General features: G+C 38.9%; 1 protein-coding gene across 1 annotated transcript in view; it reads left to right on the forward strand.

Annotated features, from left to right (window-relative positions):
- PKHD1 (PKHD1 ciliary IPT domain containing fibrocystin/polyductin) overlaps positions 1 to 21,516 on the forward strand; it is a 774,619-nt gene that overhangs the window by 14,408 nt on the left and 738,695 nt on the right. The window contains exons 6-12 of the mRNA XM_007936280.1: positions 3,066 to 3,144; positions 5,200 to 5,274; positions 6,479 to 6,543; positions 7,246 to 7,285; positions 8,439 to 8,509; positions 18,227 to 18,328; positions 19,965 to 20,060. Of these exons, the coding sequence (XP_007934471.1) occupies positions 3,066 to 3,144; positions 5,200 to 5,274; positions 6,479 to 6,543; positions 7,246 to 7,285; positions 8,439 to 8,509; positions 18,227 to 18,328; positions 19,965 to 20,060 (528 nt within the window). The remainder of the gene's footprint in view (positions 1 to 3,065; positions 3,145 to 5,199; positions 5,275 to 6,478; positions 6,544 to 7,245; positions 7,286 to 8,438; positions 8,510 to 18,226; positions 18,329 to 19,964; positions 20,061 to 21,516) is intronic.

Below are 21,516 nucleotides of genomic sequence, written 5' to 3' on the forward strand. Positions count from 1 at the left end.
GAAAACAACTTGCTAAGTTTTATATGCGATTGTATCTAAATGTAAAAATTGATCTAGTTGTTCTGAATAGCTTGATTGGTTGAGAATGTCAAAGTGAATAAGTATTGAAACGTGTTGGTACAATTTTTTGTGTGCATATATAGACACAGATTTTGTATGTGGGTTTAAATTGTATTCTGAAGAATATGAATTTAGTATTAGCTTATTTGTGTGGGCTATTTGCAGATCTGTTCCTCTCTGTTTGCCTCACTAATGAAGACATCATAATGTTTATTAAAAGGAGATGTGGTCTGTGGAAATCACATGCAGACCTTTGGGTCCCTGTTGTCTGTTGTTAGACGGCTTCTGTGTAGATGGCAGAAGTCTTGTTAGGGTGAGGGATGAGGATAGAGCCAGACTGTAGAGGTGTGAAATGGGACATCAGCCTGCACCCAGATCTGTCAAGCCCATTTCTTCCACTGAATCTGAGCTCCACACACTGTCTCCTCCACCTTTGTGGTGAACGATTGGTGTTTGGCTCCTTTGGAGTGGTCCCTCTGGGCAGAATCCACACAGCTGCATCTTTGCAATCATTTTCCAGACCATTACTCTCATTTCATTTGGGAAGTCTGCCCAGAGTTAGCAGCGAGTGAGATGGGGGGAGGTGATAAGGATAGGAGAGAACATTTTATGAGTACTTGAATTTCTATATGTGCTTAACAGTCTTCCACTGTGACGCAGAATCCCCCGGCACTATGATCTGGCTTAGGAATTATTCAGCTTCTGTTGGGGTGTCTTTTTTAGAAACTCTTATTTCTATAACCTGTTATTCATTAAATTGTATCCATCACAGCAAGAAATCACTCCCACCTGAGCTGCGAAATTGATAATTTATCTCTACTAAAACAAGGGGAATTATTCTGCCCATTGTTAACAGTAGCAGAGAACTTCAGACTCCAGGCTTTCACCAACTCTACAACCTTTGTCAGGAGCTCTGGTAGTGTAGTACCTAAGGCTTTTGATTGCTAATCAGAAGGCTGGCGGTTCAAACCCACCAGCCACTATGAGGAAGGAAGATGGGGTAATCTACTTCCGTAGTGATACTGCCTCAGAAACCCAAGGAGGGGTCGCTATGAGTTGGTCTGACTCAATGGCACATAACAAGAACAACAACATGACCTTTGTCGAAGTCATTAGGTTCCCTCTCTTTCTACCCCCCAAAACCCCCAAAAGCCAAACTCACTGCTGTCAAGTTGGTCCCGACTCAAAGCGACCCCTCCTTGGATTTCCGAGGCAGTATAACTATGGAAGTAGATTGCCCAACTTTCCTTCCAAGGAGTGGCTGGTGGGTTTGAACTGCCAGCCTTCTGGTTAGTAGTCAAATGCCTTAAGCACTATGCCATCCATCTACCTGTAAAATGGCTATAATAATATTTGGAAAGTTCCCATTATTTTAATGCACTCCAAAAGCATTCAAGGACAATAGATGAAAGTCACTTGTTATTACAGAAGCCCAGTGTGAAGGGAATAAACTTGTTGCTAATGTTTTTTGGTGGCCTAAGTATCCTTAAAAAGGACTCAAAGTCCCCTCAGTTAAGACCTCATGAATCCCATACATGCCCCTGTTGCTTCCATTTTTGAGGTTTTACCTCACTAAACCAACACCTCTCTTGTTTGTGGTGGTAGAAGATTATACCATAGACATTCAAATCCTCTATTTATTTGGAAGGCATTCAAAGGTTGTGGGGTTGTATGGTGAACTTTAACCATATTGTCTTGCTATGGTGTGTGTGCTTAAAACATTTGCCTCATGCAATTCTACAGACTGAGTTTAGGTGTTTTCCACAAGTGAAATAAATAAGGTCATGCAGCATTTGGTAGAGGCCTCCAATTGCTATGAACAACGCGGTGGAATGTTACCCTGAGAGTACACCTTGCTGAAAGAGGATTAATGACGACTATATCCTCATTCTTTTGAACTAAAAAGAGAGGAGTATTAAAGAGAAACTTGCTACCCAGCTTCCTATGGAAACGATATTCAGCAGTAGAAGTTATCCATTTATCAGTGAGTAAGGCAGACATCAACTGTTTGGGGAGTGCCAGTTGGCCTTTTCTTTGAACATGAGCCCAGCCCAGATTGGATGCTCAGTAAAATATTTTAAATACATACATGTGTCAATTGCCTATTCTTTAACATACAATTTTGCTCCTGTTTTATGCCCTTCTTACTTAAGTCCTGTCCATTTGAGTCTTCCATGACACTATTTTGAGAAATGGAAAAAAAGTATAGAATCTCTGAAAACCCAATCAGGTCATGTGATATGATCTTCCTCATATCTCATGAGCAAGTGTCTAGACAAATGTCTCATGAAGGGGAGAGCACCCCAAGGCATATTGTTCTTAATCCTGTATAGGGTGGATGGTCTACAAATAGCCAAGATAGTTAGTGTGTAGAAATTGGCCCTCCCTCCTTTAAGCCTCACACATCATGGGACTGTGAGGAAGACCCATCATTTCTTTTGTGCTCCATATATAGATAAGTTTATGATGGAAATAGGGAGCTCTGGTAGCATAGTGGCTAAGGCACTTGACTGTTAACCAGAAGGCTGGCGGTTCAAACCCACCAGCTACTCCTTGGAAGGAAGATGGGGCAATCTACTTCCGTAGTGATACTGCCTTGAAAACCCAAGGAGGGGTCGCTATGACTCGGGTCTGACTCAATAGCACATAACAACAACATGATGGAAATATGCTAGCAATCATGAAGATAATGCAGGACCAGACAATATTTCATTCTGATGCATATAAGGTCACTATGAGTAAGAGTTGACTCAATGACAACTATCTAACTACCTCTATGATGGAAATAATTGGTTATTTTAGCCTTTCTGATGGGCAGTATTGATCACTAGGTCATACCATTGACTTTACTCATTGTATAGTTTATAAAAAAAAAGTGCTAATTTTCTGGGACATGAGCTATTTGCCCATATTAGGTAGAGGTAACCAATAGGAAACACAATTTATATTTTACATTTAAAGTTTGAGCTAAGTACATTACAATTTTAAATATTATCCTAAAACAGGAAAACTACTACATGTGTATGGCTGGATTATCACTGGAAGATTGGAAACCTTTGATTTTGATGCCGAGTACATTGATAGGTAAGTGTGTGCATTTGTTTCTGTCTGCAAATAGTCATAAATGCACTGATTGCTTCCTAAGACCAGCTTCCCTAAAAACAATAAAGTGTAAGCAGTTGGCACAGGATTGCTATTTTCCTCTTTGCAGTTTGTGGTCACTGGCGAGCTGGGCTTCAGCCACTTTGTAAATGCAATTGTGAATGGTTGCTTAAGATGGTTCATTTATTTACTGGTAGCTAGTCACTCTGGGCTCAGTGTGAATTGTACTGTAATTGCATCTCTGGATTTTTGTTTTCAATTCTTAATCCTCCTCCTTTGTTTCCAAGGCTGCAATAAAATTCTTTCTAAAATTATGCCTAATACTAAAAGTCCATTATTACTTCCTTGTTTGGTTGTTTTTAATTTGTGCATTTATAACCCTATTAGTGTGACCAGAGGAAAATGTGGAAGCAGGTACTGAGCAGGTACATTGAGATTTTAATGATTTCTGGAAATGATTTGGATATCAACATCACTGTTCTCGCTGGAGACTTAAGTGGAAAGTAGTGCTATTAAATCACCATGTGAGTCAGAATTGACTCGATGGCAGTGAGTTTGGTTTGGTAACTAATCACCCTAGTGGTGCTAGGGAAAGAGGAGAAATAGGGTGGCAGTGTGGAAGTTGTGGCCTTTCTGGAAAGTTCTAAGTAGTTGTGATTAATCAATATATGAGCAATTCTAGTGAGAATTTACAAGATAAAAGGAACACAATCCTGCTATATAACTAGTTGAATAGATTCTATACACTCACTGGCTCTAATTTTCCCTTCACTCTCGAAGGTGTAGGGGTATCTTTTTCCTCTGTTCTGCTCCACATTTTTGATTTTCCCCTAGTTGAAGAGAACATGATTTGACTACTTTCAAGATCTACATTTCTGGCAAACAATGGTCAGCTTGTCTTGAAAGGAAATTAGTGGCAGTCTAAGAAGTAATTATTGGTCTCTCCCCATCTGTAGCAAAGAACAGTGAAGAAAATCAAAGATGTATGGAAACAATTGGTCCAAAGAACTAATGAACCATGCCAACCCCAATCTCCATGACCCTGAGACCAGAAGAACTAGCTGGTGTCTTGCTCTAATTGCTGGCCACTCTCAAAGGGCTCATAATAGGAGATCCTAGATAGAGTGGGAGAAAAATGTGGAACAAAATTCAAAATCATAAAAAAAGACAAAGCTTATTGGTGTGATAGAGACTGGTGGAACCCCCAAGACTATGGCCCTTAGACACCTTCAAGCCTGGAATTGAACTCACCCCTGTGGTTCAACTTTCAGCTAAACAATAGACAGGGCTATAAGGTGAACAGTAATACCAGGGAGATATGCATGTCTTAGAGTAAGCAACAATAGGGGATCAAAAGGGCAGCATTTGCCTAGGAATAAAGCTCAGAAGGTAGGAAGGGACAGCCAAGAAGGATGAACAGAAACAGAAAACATAAGAAGGAAGTGGCAAGAATGTTGTTACATTGTGGGTATTGCAATGAGTGTCATAAACCAAAATGTGTATGAATTGTTGAGGGGAAAACCAATTTGTTCTGTACTCTTTGACTGAAATCACAATAAAAAGTTTTTCTTAAAAAAGTGATTATAGCCAAGGGGGTGGATGAGGAAAGAAAGGAAATTATTCTTCCTGTGTGGGACAGAGGCCCAAAGTTCATTCACGACAATATGCCATGTTCAATATTGGGTCCTATCTCAACATCGGTCTGGGATGCAGCCTTTGAAAGGGAAATAAAGCCATGAACACAGTCATGCTGTGTAGATTCAGCGTAGCCAGTGTGAGGTTGATAAAGATTTTTTGGGAAAGGGGAAACTCTTCCTCTACAGTGTCCAAGTGTGGACTATGGTGTTGAACATCCCTACTCTCAGGTTAAGCACCTGACTCAAGATCCCCTAGGGGACAGCCTTTGGTAACCTGAAGTAATGCTCCAAAAATCCAGAGGAGAATGTTCATAACAATGCTTTCTTGAGTGCTGTCAAGAATGCTTGCTGGAAGCATTGCACTATTGTCTTGTGTCTCTTCTGTCCACTTTTTATCCAGCCCACTGATCTTGGAAGCTCAAGGAGACCAGTGGTTCACTCCTTGCTCTCTTGTAAACAGGCAGACAGCAAGTCGGTGAGTGCTTTCTTTTCTTCCCAACAAATATACTTAAAGGTTTTGCCACACAGGTATAGCACACACATACATGCCTTCTTTATTTTTTTTTTTAAATATAACTCACTCATTACTGTTGACTGTCTTACCTTTAAACTTACTGGAATAGAGTCAGGACTAATTCAAAATACAAATTGAAATGGAATCTAAGAATGCAAATTGAAGTAGATATTGAAAACAAATACCAAGTCAAGAAACCAAACCCACTGTCATCAAGTCAACTCTGACTCATGAAGGCCCTATGGCTGATACTTATTAAGTGCTAACTCTAGACCAAACTATGTTTACTATAAGGTTGCTATGAGCTGGAATTGACTCAGTGGCAGTGGGCTTTTGGTTTGATAGGCCAAGCCTTAATCTAAGGCTTTAAATTTAAATCACTTAATAACCTTGTGAATACATAAGGTTTCTAGTCCTATTTTACATATGAAGAAACTGAGGCACAGAGAAGTAAAGTGATTTGTCCAAGGTCTCACAGAGAGTAGGTGGCTGATTTGAACTCTGGTAGCCTAAGCAGCTACAGAGTTCATGCTCTTAGCAATGGTGGAGGGAGGTGTGTGTGCGTGTGACTGATAATTTGTTAAAAAAAATGTATCTATATATTCACAGTTCAGATAACCAACATTTTTCTGGATTTTTGCTCTAGTCTGGACTGGGTAGATTCACCTTTCATTGGGGCCATCATAACAATTATACTTTATGGCTTAGCTTTTTGGTACTATAGTTTAGTAAAGTCAAATTCTATGATATGTTTCTTTGATTTGTTTGCTCAGGATTTTCCTTTTTTTGGATTTGCACTTTACAATAGGTTGTTTTTATTCCTGTTCCCCCTTCCCTCTTTTTTTTTTTTTTTTTTTTTTGATAAGTGTTTTGCTATACTTGTTATATAACAGATTTTGGAAAGAAAGGACTGGATAGAGAGTAGAAATAAGTCTCTCATTGTGTATTTTATTGGTAGCATATGTATCAATGTAAATTTTTGTTGATATTACCCTAAGAATTTTCCCCAATAAACTCATTATACTGTTATCAGTTTTCTCTGGCTGATTTATACTATTTTATTTTTATTTTTCTACTTTACCTTTCTTTCCTGGCTAAAGAGTCAAAATTTCTGAATTGTGTTATCTGGTAATTTTGATTTCAATTTTTTTGGTTCTTTTCTCAGCTACTCTATTCAGGAAGACCATGGCCTTGGGACACTGAAGTGCCGCGTGGAAGGCAACTACATTGGTCTGTTGGAGAAGTAACATTATTCTAAAATCTTTTCTAATTTTTCTCTGCATATGAAAAAAAAATCAGGAATTGGTACTCATGAGGATGATAATATTAATTAACATTGATTAAAGACTCTGAACGACACTACGTGAAGCAACTTATTTATAAACTAATATAATCCTCACCAAAAGCCTATGAGGTAGGGGCAATTATTTTTACTTCACAGTTGTGGAAGTTGAAGCCATAACTGGTAGAGATGGATTTAAATCCACCTCAGTCTAACTCCAAGCCTGGGTGCTTACCTGCTCTACTTTACTATATTTGTCCTTTTATTGCTGAAAGTTAATATGCTTAAGGTTCTAAGGCCAAGAGGTATTTATTTGGGCCACTCAACCCAACCAAATTCACTGTCATTGAGTCAATTCCAACTCACAGCAACAACAACCCCCACTGAGTTTTCAAGGCTGTAAATCTTTACAGAAGCAGACTGCCTCATCTTTTCTTCCATGAAGTGGCTTGTGGGTTTGAACCAGCGACCTTTTGGTTAGCGGCTGAACACTTTAACCACTACACACCAGAGGACTTATTTGGGACACTGTTAGGGAATTATAGGTATGGAGGGTGACTTGATGATACGAGGTCCTTGGGTTTATGGTAGCAGTGGCCTGGCCTAGGTGATTCACACAGATGCCTGCACTCTGTTTCTTTTTGTTACAGGTTCCCAGAATGTTAGCTTTTCAGTATTTAATAAAGGAAAGTAAGTAACTGGGACTATGAATATTTGTCTTCACTTTATATTATCTATCTTTCTTATCTTGATTTCTTTCTTTAACTCTTTTTTTAATAAAAAGTTTCAAATGTATACAAACAGAATAGTATAATGAAACCCATGTATCTACTTCACTTCTTTCACTTGGCTGAATATTATTGTGTTCTCATGATGCATCAACAGATATAATGCAAATATATATCAACATGACAATGGCACAGAATTTTGGAAATAATCTCTTAAGAAATCACAATGCTGTAAATTTAAAATTGTCACATGTGAAATATAGTTTCATAAAATGCATTGTATCATTTCAGAAAATGCTAGCTTCAAGATGGGAAGGGTCCACATTTCATAGAGCTTTGGAGAGATCTTTTTTTTTTTTTAAGAGAAAAAGTTTAATTTTATTACAGTTGTTTGTAAAGTCAGTTATGATTTTGGCAAGTATTATAAGTAAATCTTTAGTAAGTCAAATTTCCAAGATACAAAAGACCATAAATATAGATTAAAATTCAGCCTAAAGTCCAAATTATAAATCTAATTACCTGTAGTATAGTTTAGCTTCAATGTTTCAAATATATGTGTAATTCCTAAGAGTTCTGTATGCCTTAACTCATGCTCTGGCATATATAATTTTCCAAGTATTTTCATCAAAAGTACATTGTCTAGTTGGTATTAATTTCATTGTAACGTTAAAGGTGCATACTACCTATAGCCACACAGCACAAAGTATGGAGATTCTTTTTCTTTCTCTCATTTAGGGAGGAATAAAACTTATGTCTATTGAGTGTCTCCTATGAGCCAGGTTTAGTACTAGGCCTTTCATAGTCATAATTCCATTTAATGTTAATTAAATTGTTAATTAATGTTAATTAATTGTTGTATTAATTCACATTACATCATCACATTATAAAATACCTATAAATTGGGTATTATTATTCCCACAGAATAATTTTATAGATCAGAAAACAAATTTTGCCCATTGGTATTATTTTCTAATCATCAACAGGAGCTGGCATCTGAAGTCTTAAAGATCACTTAGCGTTGGCTCACAATCTTGCCTTTAGGCAACAAATTTTAAAAATGCAACCCCATGGATGTTACTGTTTTCATTCCAAAACAGCTTCATCTTTTTTTGAAGGTCAATAGTACACAAGGATGCATGGATGATCAGTGCCAAACAGGAACTTTTCCTGTACCAGACATACTCAGGTACTATCTCCCTTCATGCTGGACTGCTCATCCCTTCCCTCACATCTCACTCAACATTGGACATGCTTCCCCTTTCTTCCGGCCACTTCTCCATGACCACTAACACCTGAAGTGCTATGAACTCACTGACTGTCCCTATAACCATGGATGATCTTTGGTTTGGGTTGAAAATACATTGATTATATGAGTATCAGCTCATTGTTTCCTAGTGCTGCTGTAATAAAATACCACATATGGGTGGCTGTGAAGAATACACAGTTATTATCTTTGTTTCCTAGTGCTGCTGTAATAAAATACCACATATGGGTGGCTGTGAAGAATACACAGTTATTATCTTTGTTTCCTAGTGCTGCTGTAATAAAATACCACATATGGGTGGCTGTGAAGAATACAAATGTATTTCCTCATGGTTCTGGAGGCTGAAAGTCCAAATCAGGGTCTTGGCCATGTCAGTTCTTTCCTTGTCAGTTGCTCAGGGCATTCTTTGGTTCTTGGCCTTGTAGACTATCCTCTCACGGTATCTGTCTTTCCCTGTGTGTGTCTTTAATTTGCTCTATTTATAACTCAGAAGTGATTAGATTTAGAATGCACCCTACTTGGGTATGGCCTAATTAACATAACAAAGAAAACTCTATTTCCAAACAGGATTACAGGCACAAGTATAGAGGTTAGGATTCAAACACATATTTTTGGGGACATATTTCAATCTGTAGTAGCTACTATATTGAAAGAAGCTCAAACACAGAATTCTACACAGAGTCAATGCATATAGACTGAATGAAAGAAAGGGTAGTCATGCTTTGTTCTACATTCTGATAACTAACAGAAAAGCAGTGGCACTTACAAATTTAAAACCCGTCTTTCCTTTTGCTCTGACACCTCACCTCTGACCATTCATTTAGTAATTTATGACTTGCTGATACTATTGTGTTGCCATCTGCTGATTAAACTTCATACTAAAAAATGAACAGGTATTGTATATGTCCAGGGTCAATATCTTCTTATGATGAGGGCTCATAGGCCAGAACTTCCTTATTGCAGAGGAGGCAGTTGTCTGTTTGGATAGCACACGTGGACAATTACAAAGAGCTCTGGACTGAGTTTCTTGGGAGCCAACAATCAATTGCTAGTTATATGAGCCTGGTTAATTAATTTAACCTTTCTGAGCCTCAATTAAATAACTATAAAATAGACAAAGTGGTGTTTATCCTTTTAGTTCCAAAGATTGTTGAAGGAAATAAATGAGCGAGAATATTGAGATTCATCTAAAATTTCCCTCTCTTCCTCATCTCTGCCTCCACTCAATCACTGCTTTTGGCCAATTCCACCTCCAACTCCCATGTTGTTGATAGTTGCTCTTATATTGATTCCAACTCATGGAGAGCCCATGCATGCAGAGTAGAACTACTCCATACAGTTTTCAAGACTGTGACCCTTCAGAAGCCTATTGTCTGTCTTCTGAGGTGCCTCTAAATGGATTTGAACCACCTTACTTCCCATGTATTTCTTAAATATAAGATTTCCACTCTATCACTACAACTCCTGCCTTAATTCAGGCCCCATCATCTCTTGCTGGGCATGCTGCAACGATTTCTCTGAGGTCCCTGTACTGCCATCTGTTCCTTGCTGATCCACGCTCTATGTATGTAGAGTCTATCCAACTCTACATGTTGCTGTTGCTGTTAGGTGCTGCTGAGTTGGCTCTAACTCATAGCTGCCCCTGTGTATGACAGAATGAAGCACTGCCTGGTCCGTGCCATCTTTACAGTTCTTGCTGTGCTTGAGCCCATTGTTGTAGCCACTTTGTCAATTCATTTTGTTGAGCGTCTTCCCTTTTTTCACTGACACTCTGCCTTACCAAGCATGATACCCTTCTCCAGGGAATGGTCCCTTCTGACAAGATGACCAAAGTAGGTAAGATGAAGTCTGGCCATTGTTGCTTCCAGTGAACATTCTGACTGCACTTCCTCCAGGACAAATTTGTTTGTTCTTCTGGTAGTCAGTCTCTGGTATTTTTAGTATTCTTTGCCAATACCATAATTCAAAGGTATTCACTCTTCAGTCTTCCTTATTCATTGTCCAACTTTCACATACGTATGAGGCAATTGAAAATACCATGGCTTGAGTTAGGTGCATCCTAGTCTCCAAAGTGACATGTTTGCCCCTTATCACTTTAAAGAGTTCTTTTGCAACAGATATGCACACTGCAATATGACATCTGATTTCTTGACTGCTGCTTCCAACATCATTGATCGTGGGTCCAAGTAAAATGAAATCCCTGACAACTTCAATCTTTTCTCCATTTATCATGATGTTATTAGTCCAGTTGTGAGGATTTTTGTTTTCTTTACCTTGAGGTGTAATTCATACTGAAGACTGCAGTCTTTGATTTTCATCAGTAAGTGCTTCAAGTCATCTTCACTTTCAGCAAGCAAGTTGTGTCATCTGCATATCACAGGTTGATAATGAGTCTTCCTCCATTCCTGATGCTGCATTCTTCATATAATCTAGCTTCTTGGATTATTTGCTCAGCATGCAAGTTGAATAAGTACAGTCAAAGGATACAACCTTGGCACACAACCTTCTTGATTTTAAACAATGCAGTATTCCCTTGTTTTGTTTGAATAGCAACCTCTTGGTCTGTGTGCAGGTCCTCATGAGCACAATAAAGTGTTCTGGAATGCTCATTCTTCACAATGTTATGCAAATCACAATGTAATTTGTTATGACCCACACAATTGAATGCCTTTGCATAGTCAATAAAACACAGGTGAACATCTTTCTGGTATTCTTTGCTTTTAGCCAAGATCTGTCTAACATCAGCAATGATATTCTTCATTCCATACCCTCTTCTGAATCCAGCTTGAATTTCTGGCAGTTCCCTGTCAACATATTGCTGCAACTGTTTTTGAATTATATTCAGCATAATTTTACTTGGGTGTGATATTAATGATATTGTTTGACAATTTCCACTTTCTGTTGGATCACTTTTCTTTGGAATGGGCACAAATATGAATTTCTTCTAGTCGGTTGGCCAGGTAACTGTCTTCTAAATTTCTTGGCATAAATGAGTAAATGCCTCCAGTGCTGTGTTTGTTTGTTGAAACATCTCAGTGGGTATTCCATTAATTCCTGGAGCCTTGTTTTTCACCAGTTCCGTCAGTGCTGCTTAGACTTCTTCCTTCAATACCATTCGTTCTTGACCATATGCTATCTCCTGAAAAGGCTGAATGTCGACCAATTCTTTTTCCTGCTGTGACTGTGTATTCCTTCCACATTTTTTTAAAACGTTTTATTATCAATTGGGTGAAATTTTACAAAGCTGTTTTATTTTACATTCAATATTTCATACATATTTTGTTTTGTGACAATGGTTATATTCTCTGCAGTGTAACAGCTCTCCTCCCACTTCCTCCCTGTGGTTACCATTTTCCTGTGTCCTTCTTGCCTATGCATTCCTGCCTCCCTACCTTTCTCCCTGTGAAAATGCTGCCCTCTAATCTCCCATGGTTGATTGCTCTAAGGAGTGCACCTCCCTACAAGTTCAGCTTGTAGGCCTGTCTACTATTTGGCTGGGAGTTAAGCCACAGGCATGAGTTCAATTCCAGACCTGATTTTCCTTTCTTGCCTCATTGTCTTGGCTAGGACTTCCAATATAATGTTGAATAGAAATGGAGATAGAGGGCATCCAATTTTGGTTCCTGTTTGCAAGGGGAATGCTTTCAGTCTCTCTCTGTTAAGAACAATTTTGGCTGTTGGTTTTGCATATATGCTCTTCATTATGTTGAAGACTTTCCCTTCTTTCCTATTTTTCTAAGAGTTTTTATCAGGAATTGATGTTGGATTTTATCAAATGCTTTTTCTGCATCAATTTGTATGTTCATGTGGTTCCTTTCCTTTATTTTACTTATGTGATGATTATGTTGATTGTTTTTCTAATGTTGAACCATCCTTGCATACCTGATATGAATTCCACTTGGTCATGATGTATTATTATTTTTTTGATATTGGATAGGATTTTGTGGGAGATTTTTGTGTTTATATTCATGAGGGATATTGGTCTGTAATTTTCCTTTAGAGTGGTGTCTTTGCCTGGTTTTGATATCAGGGTTATGCTTGCTTCATAAAGTGAATTTGGGAGGATTCCATCCTTTTCTATGTTCTAGAATAGCTTGAGTAGGATTTGTGTCAGCTCTTCTCTGAATGTTTGGTAGAATTCTCCAATGAAAACTTCTGGGCCAGGACTTTATTTTGTAGGTAGTTTTTCTATTTTTTTTGAATGACCTGTTCAATTTCTTCTTTATTATTGGTCTGTTCAAATTTTCTGCCTCAGTCTGTGTTTGTTTAGGTAAGTAGTGTGTTTCTAGAAAGCTGTCCATTTCTTCTCTCAATCACTGCAGTTGAGTTGGTCCTAACTCATAGTGATCCCTCCTTGGGTTTCTAAGGGAATAGATTGTCCAGTTTTCCTTCTGAGGAGTGGCTGATGGGTTTGAACCACCAGCCTTCTGGTTAGCAGTCAAATGCCTTAGACACATTTTCAAATTTTCTTCATGGTATCCTGATATTATCCTTTTTATTTTGGTTGGCTCTGTTGTACATTTCTTTTTTTTTAAAATTTTATTGTTATTTGGGTGAAAATTTACAGGAAAAAATCATTTTCCATACAGAAGTTCATACACATTTTGTCTCATGACATTTACTGCAATTCCCCACAATGTAACAGCTCTCTTCCCACTTCCTTCCCATAGTTACCTCTTCCCTGTGTCCTTCCTTCCCATGCAGTCCCACTCCCTGAGCTGTCTCCCTGTACAAACATTGCCCTTCTGTTCTCCCATCATTGACCACTACAAGTAGTATATCTACCTGATGTAAATGTTCACACCATATGCCTATCTATCGTTTGGCCGGAAGCCACGCTAGTGAGTTCAGTTTCAGAACTGAAGGGTGACTAGGGGCCATAGTCTCAGGAATCTCTCACCAGCAACCTCTATCAGACCAGTAAATATGGTTTTTTTATGATTTTGAGTTTTGTTCCACATTGTTCTCCCACTCTATCTAGGATCTCCTGCACTGATCTCCCTTCGAATGTTGACAGTGGTAGCCAGACATCATCTAGTCTTCTTCTGGTCTCATGATAATATAGGCTGAGGATTTCATGGTCTATCTGTCTATCTGTCCCTTGGACTAATTATTTCCATGGGTCTTTGGTTTTCTTCATTCTTCTTTTCTCTGAATGAAGAGAGACCCATCATTGCATCGAGGTGGCTGCTTGCAAGCTTTTAAGATTTCAGTTGCTACTTGCCAAAGTAGGATGTGGAACAACGTTTTTGTGTAGTATGTTATGCCAATTGAGCTTGTTGTCCCCTGCGACTATGGTCCTGAGCCCACAGGTCCAACTACTTGCTCCCTCTGGGTAGCTGGCTGTGGCTGAGAAGCCACCACAACCTTGCCCTTTGTCAGCTCTACTATATACCTAGACATTCTTACACCACACAAAAATACATACGTAGAAACATTGTCTGCTAACCCTGTATATGGTCATGGGTACACTACCCCCTGTCTAGACATTCCATTTGTTATTTGAATCTTCTTCTTCTCCTTTGTTAGGCTTGCTAGTGGTTTGTCAATTTTATTAATCTTTTCAAAGAATCAACTTCTAGTCTTGTTGATTTTTTTCCATTGTCTTTCTATTTTCTGTTTCATTTATTTCTGCTCAAATCTTTATTATTTCTTTTCTTCTGGTGACTGTAGGCTTTTTTTGTTGTTCTTTTTTTAATTGTTGGAGATGTTGGGTTAAGTTGTTGATTTTGGCTCACTCTTCTTTTTTGATGTGTGCATTTATTGCTGTAAACTGTCCTCTGATCACTGGTTTTGCTGTGTCTCAAAGATTTTGGTATGTTGTGTTTTCATTCTCTTTTGATTCAAGGAATTTTTAGTTTCCTTTATTATTTCTTCTATTAAAGGCTGGTGGTCTTTTTTATTTTTTAATATGATTTTGAGTTTATTTTCACATTTTCTCCCATTCTATCAAGGTTCTCCTATTTTGATCCCTTTCCAAGTGGTTGGCATTGGTAGCCAGGCACCATCTAGTTCTTCTGGTCTCAGGGTCATATAGGCTGAGGTTCTCTTGGTCCTTTAGTCTTTTGGACTAACTGTTCCCATGTGTCTTTTATTTTCTTCACTTTTCTTTGCTCTGGATGAGGAAGAATCAATAGCTGCATCTTAGATAGCTGTCCTCAAGCTTATGCAATGCCAGTCACTACTCACTGAAGTAAGATGTAGAACAATAGTTTTGTATACCATGTTGTGCCAATTGGGCTTGAAGTTCCCTGTGACCTTGGTCCCCAGCTTCTAGTGGACTCACTTCTTCAAGGTGCAGTTGTGGCTAAGAAGTTATCTTGACTTTGCTTCCTGTTAGGTTTAAACTGCATGTGGGCATTTTTATAGGAGCGCTGGTGGCGTAGTGCCTAAGGCATCTGACTGCTAACCAGAAGGCTGGTGGTTCAAACCCACTATCTAGTCCTTGGAAGGAAGATGGAGCAATCTACTTCTGTAGTGATACTGCTTCAGAAACCCAAGGAGAGGTTGCTATGAATCAGATCCAATCCTCATACAAATACTTATGTAGGAATATTGTCTATCAAATCTATATATGGTAGTATCTTCCCATTCACCTATCTATACCTGTTCTTCTTGGCTGTCTACCTATGTATCCACCTGTAGATTATTGTTTGCTTTAATTGATAATGGAGTATTGTATATACAATAGTATTCACCTTTATTGTCTGTACCTCCTATGCATCTGTCAGTGTCTTCCTTTTCCTAACTGATATTGTGCTAGTCACATGCTTTTGGTAAATTGTTTTCCTTTCACTCATATCAAACTTGTGTCTTAGTTATCCACCTATTTTCCATTCCTTTCCCTACCCTTGCATTCCTGGTAACCAACAAAGAAAATTTCCTTCCCTGTATAAGCCTTTCATTACCTTTGTATAATAATGGACTCATACAATATTTGAAATAAGTCAGTCACAGAAGGACAAATATTGTATGAGTCCTTCCATCTTCTTTTGATGCTTCTTGCATCATTCAATATTTTCCCCACAGAATCATTTAACATTGCAATTCAAGGCTTGGATTATTTTCTTCATTTATTTCAGCTTGAGAAATGCCAAGTATGCTCTTCCCTTTTGGTTTTGTAACTCTAGGTCTTTGCACATTTCATTAAAATACTTCATTTGGTCTTCTTGATCTGCCCTTTGAAATATTTTATTTCATCATTTTTTTCCCCATTCGCTTTAGCTACTCTCCATTCAAGAGCTTGTTTTAGAATCTCTTCTGACATCCAATTTGGTCTTTTCTTCCTTTCCATATTTTTAATGACTATTTCCTTTCTTCATGTATGATGTTCTTGATGTCATACCACAACTCTTCTGATCTTTAGTTGTTGGTGTTCAACTTGTCAAACCTGTTCTTTAGATGGTCTCTAAATTCAGGTGGGATATAATCAAGGTCATATTTTGCTCTCTTGGGCTTATTTTAATTTTCTTCAGCTTCAACTTGAACTTGCATATGAGCAATTGATGGTCTGTTCCACAGTTAGCTCCTAGCCTTGTTTAGGCTGATGGCATTGAACTTCTCCATCACCTGTTTCCACAGATGTAGTCTATTTGATTTCTGTTTATTTCATCTGGTGAGGACCTGGCGTATAGTTGCCATTTATGTTGTTAAAAAAAAAAAAAATTGCAATGAACAAGTCATTGGTCTTGCAAAATTCTATCATGCCATCTCTGACATCATTTCTATTGCCAAGGCCATATTTTCCAACTACTCTTGCTTCTTTTTTGTTTCTAACTTTCACATTCCAATCAGCAGTAATTACCAATGTATCTTGATTGAATGTTTGGACTACAGACATTGGTAAAAATCTTCAATTTCTTCATCTTTGGCCTTAGTGGCTGGTTGGAAAATTTGAATAATAGTAGTACTGACTGGTCTTCCTTGTAGGTGTGTGGATATTATCCTATCACTAACAGCATGCATCAGGATAGATCTTAAAATGTTCTTTTTGATGATGAATGTAATGCCATGCCTCTTCAAGTTGTCATTCCTGGTATAGTAGACCATATGATTGTCTCATTCAGAATGGCCCATAGCTACCACCATTCTCTACACTAAGCTCATATATGATGCTTTTCCCTGCTTGCCATTCTCTGATGGCTTCCCAGACTCTACAGAAAATTTTTCAAGCTCCTGATCTCTTCGTCTGCTTCTCTAGCTCCAACTTTCTTACATTCCAGCAACACCTACATGTACTGCACAATTTCTTCTCTCCATATTCAGGCTTTTCCTCTCTATTTCCTCTTTACTCAGTCAGTTTCTAATTAATCTTTTAGGATTCAGCTCAGAGGTAATTTCTAGAAAGATTCCTTCTACCCTTCCAACCTCCCACCCCAAGCCTAAACCTTTCCTCTGTACTTGTCATATAGTCTCTGTAATTTCACTAACATTCAATAACATAATTAGCTTTTGTGTACTAGTCCTTCTTTCCTACAGTGACTCACTTAAGGACAGGAACTATTTCTTTTTCTGTGAATGTTGAAAAAAATATAAAGTAGCAGATTAAAATAAGGGGATTATTTTTACTAGTAATCATGGCAACTTTTAATTTTGCCCTTAAATATCTCCTTTGTTTTGTCTCATGGGTAAAGTAATTATATAGGAAATATCTTGATAAAATTAATATTTTGGAATGATTAGCCTTTTTGTACCTTCAGTTTATCAGAGAATACAACTTTTCTTCCCATCGGAGGGAATTAAACTTAGAACTATTAACATTTGATCAAAGGAGGGAAAGAATGAGAACTATTTAAATTCTTGGCCATATGTAGAGTATTACTATAGAGGTTTTAAACAAACAGCAGGCAGTATGAAAGAAGTGGGTATGAGGCAGTGAGTGTGGGGAGTGGGGGACGGGGGTAGGGGGCAAGGAGGGAGAGGATACTGATGACAGTGTCATTTGTTTGCTTAGAGAACACTGTAGACTCACATGGGTGGATTGAGGCCTTGTCTGGTGCATACATGGTTGATTTCTCTATATGGGGTAACCTACTGTTCTCTGACTTGTAAATAGGTCCTTGAGATAGGAAAACAGATTTTCTAAGAAACCATCATGGTATCGAGGGGACTTTTATGAATACAATGAATTACTCTGCATTGCATTTCTCCACTCCTCAAAAATCGATCCCTCATATTTTATGTACATGTAGTCCTTTCCATATTATGTACATTTTTTAATGACTACTACTAAATCCAATGGCAGCGTGTTTGGTTTTTTTTTTTTTTTTTTTGGTTACTAAACCCAAACCAAACTCATTGCTTTTGAGTTGATTCTGATTTATGGCATCCCTGTCTGTAACAAAGTAGAAATATTTCATATGATTATATTGTCTGTAATCTTTACTGAAGCAGATAGCCAGACCTTTTATTCATGATGCTGCTAGGTGGGTTTGAACCGCCAGTCTTTTGCAGTAGTTTAGCACAAACCATTTGTGTCACCCAGAGACCTTAGTGGGTATTACCAGAAAATAAAAATTCTGTTGCTTGTCTTAGAAAGTTAAAGCAAGTAATAAATTATTGATAGCTTCTATTATTATATTATTATTTGGGTCACATCCTGATCTGTATTCAGAAGCATACTTTGTACTTCTCTTGCAGAAATACTATCTGTGTTTCCAGAAACTGGGAGCCTTGGGGGAAGAACAGACATCACAATTACAGGAGATTTCTTTGACAACCCTGCCCAAGTGACCATTGCAGGTAACTAAGTTAAAATGACTGAAAACAGTTGATAGTTTCAAATGCTATAGGTGATTATGTATCTCCTGTAGCAAGGGGACTATGGGAAGACACAACTTTTGCCTCCTAAGACTCACCATGCCTTTCTGCTTTACCTGTGCTTGGTTGGGAATAGATCTGCAAATTGTAACAGAAAACAGGGTGTTAGTCTTCTATTCCTGAAGACAGGCTGAAAATTCACTAGCGGTTCTCTCAGGCATCCCCATTTTGGGGGTGTGGATCAGGGCAAGCTGAGTGACTTCCTTCTTCCTGATGGAAAAGAGAAAAGTACAGTTGCCTCATTAAAAAGGTTGACTTTCACTAAGAAGGAACTCCTCTCCCTACCCTCTTTGCTCTAACCAGTAACTAGTTGCCATTATGTTGACTGGGGCAAGGAGGGAGAGGATACTGATGACAGTGTCATTTGTTTGCTTAGAGAACACTGTAGACTTACATGGGTGGATTGAGGCCTTGTCTGGTGCCTACATGGTTGATTTCTCTATATGAGGTAACCTACTGTTCTCTGATTTGTAAATAGATCTGATGGCGACTCCATGTGGATCATGGTAGAACTGTGCTCCACAGAGTTGTCAATGGCTGATTGTTCAAAAGTACATCTCCAGGCCATTCTTCCAAGGCACCTCTGAGTGAACTCAAACCTCCAAACTTTTGGGTAGCAGCTGAGGTCGTTTACTGTTTGCACCAACCAGGGACTCCAGAGTGGACAGGCATTGCTATGCAGACTCTTCTGAAATGTCTCATGGTAAATCCTTTTGTGGGATCTGTCTACAACCCTTCTTCTGCTAGGTGGGCTGCTCCTTTAGCTGGTGACACCAAAGATTCAGGAAAATGTCCTCACACTCTTGAGTTACACTTGTCCTCCCAAGCTCAGCTGAATAGATGGCAGCCAGCACATGCTCATTGCAGTCCTTTCTTTCTGATTACTATAAGCCACACTGTGGTCTACTGCTCTGCACTCGAATATGGAATATTGAATGTGTCATGGACTGCTAGAAGAATAAACAAATCTATCGTGGTGGAAGTATAGATGGAATGCTCCTTGTTGTTGTTGTTATTATGTGCCGTCGAGTCGGCCCGACTCATAGCGACCCCTCCTTGGGTTTCCGAGGCAGTATCACTACGGAAGTAGATTGCCCAACCTTCCTTCCAAGGAGTGGCTGGTGGGTTTGAACCTCCAGCCTTCTGGTTAGCAGTCAAGTGCCTTAGGCACTATGCTACCAGAGCTCCTGGAATGCTCCTTAGAAGAGAGAATTGCCAGGCTTTGTTTCTTGTACTTTGGTCATGTTGTCAGAAGGGACCAATCCCTGGAGAAGGATATCATGCTTGGTAAAGTAGAAGATCAGCAAAACAGGGAGAAGACCCTCAACGAGATGAATTAACACAGTGGCTGCAGTGATGGGTTCAAGCACAGCAATGATTGTGAGGATGGCACAGGACAAGGCAGTATTTTGTTTTGTTGTACATAGAGTCACTACGAGTCAGAACTGACAGCACCTAACAGCAATGCTTCAATCTGGTTTTGCTATCTTATCTTCATATCTGTATCTATATCTATGTAATATCTATATATGTTTGTTGTTGTTGTTGTTCTCATTAGGCATTCCATGTGACATTACACATGTGTCTCCCAAGAAGATGGAGTGCACCACGAGGTCTCCAGGAAAAGGAACAAGGCTCACTGCTCCTCAGGCAGGTAAGGAAGTCACAGCAGTAATCCATGACTCTCTGGTTACTTTTTATCATAAAGTTCTAGGAAGTAGAAATGCAATGTTTGAATTCTGTCTCAGCCATTGGACTGGATAGGTCAGTGGCCCTGTGCTAATGATACCATTGTCAGAGAGTTCAGATCAAGGAACCTCAGAGCTATATTCAGATGCTTAGGGATACTCTGTACTCTTAACCCTAGCCAGATGGACAGTCAATGGGTTTTACTAGAGACCATTATCGAAAAAGCATAACTGTCATTAAGGCATTGCTACAGCTACTGGAAGAAATCCCCACACTGTCTCCCTACAAAGGATGGGCCAGTTGAATGCCCACTGCTTAAGGTGACAGTACAATTTGAGCATTCTCATAGCAACAGACATTAGACAAGGCAGAGAGGAAGGCACAATGGGGTGCAGTTAAACGTCAACTCTTCTCTCCTGTAGGCAGCCATCTGCTACTTTGAAATTAAGAATGTATTGTGATGTTGCCACTAGCTTATGCCTGAAGTGGGCAGAAATGAAGAAGTCAAGGGAGCAGGTTCCACCTGCCTTTTTATGTTTAAAGCTCCCACATCATGCCTGCAAATCAAAACTTACTTTTCTGCTTAGCATTAGAACAGGAGAGTCAAGTATAGTTAGGGACTAAGGGCAGAATTACATCAGAACCACAGGCTGCATTTTCCTTATCATATTCTTTACCTCTCCCACAAGTGGTAGACTACAGGCAGGTGCATGCCAACCCCAGAGACTCTGCCTGTAAAAGAAAGATTCCCCAGCAGGGGAGGAAGTCTTTCTAAGGAAAGGGCACTCAGGTGTAGAAATGCACACAAAGCTTTGCTGGAGATTTCTCCAGGTCCCAGATCTGCAGTTTTCAATCAGGGAACCGTGCCTAGCTAAGGAAACAAAGCTACTGTAACAAGTGCTTGAGAGAAAGTGTGTTTCCTGTGTCAGGAAACAGATTGTCTGCTCCCTCCTTGAACATTTCCTGCTTTAGTTACTTGGGTAGTAGGAGGTCAATTTCCTGAATGCAGCTGTTTTTGAGAGTTAGTTAATAATGTCTTTTATGAAGAGGTTTTGAAGTTTCTTCCGTGGAAGTTGAGTAAAATTACTATGTTTAATGAAGTCTCTCAACTGGTGGTTATTTTGTCCTCTGGGGAACATTTGACCACGTCTGGAGACATTTTTGGTTGTCACAACTTGAGGTGGTGGTGTTACTGGCATCTAGTGGATAGAGACTAAAGATGCTGCTAACCTTCGTGCAGTTCGCAAACAGCCCCACCACAGCATTATCTAGCACTAAATGTGAAGTGCTGAAGATGAAAAGCCCTGATTTAAAGTAATATTCTTAATATGTACTCTTATTTTACTCTTATTTTTCTGTTTATTATCTATTTCCTAGTTTTAGGAGATACTGAGGGACAACAGGAATAGTTTAAAACATTA

The sequence above is a fragment of the Orycteropus afer genome, unplaced genomic scaffold, assembly GCF_000298275.1.
Source record: "Orycteropus afer afer isolate SDZICR_OR568_19922 unplaced genomic scaffold, OryAfe1.0 scaffold00034, whole genome shotgun sequence".
In the NCBI taxonomy this organism is placed as follows: Eukaryota; Metazoa; Chordata; class Mammalia; order Tubulidentata; family Orycteropodidae; genus Orycteropus; species Orycteropus afer.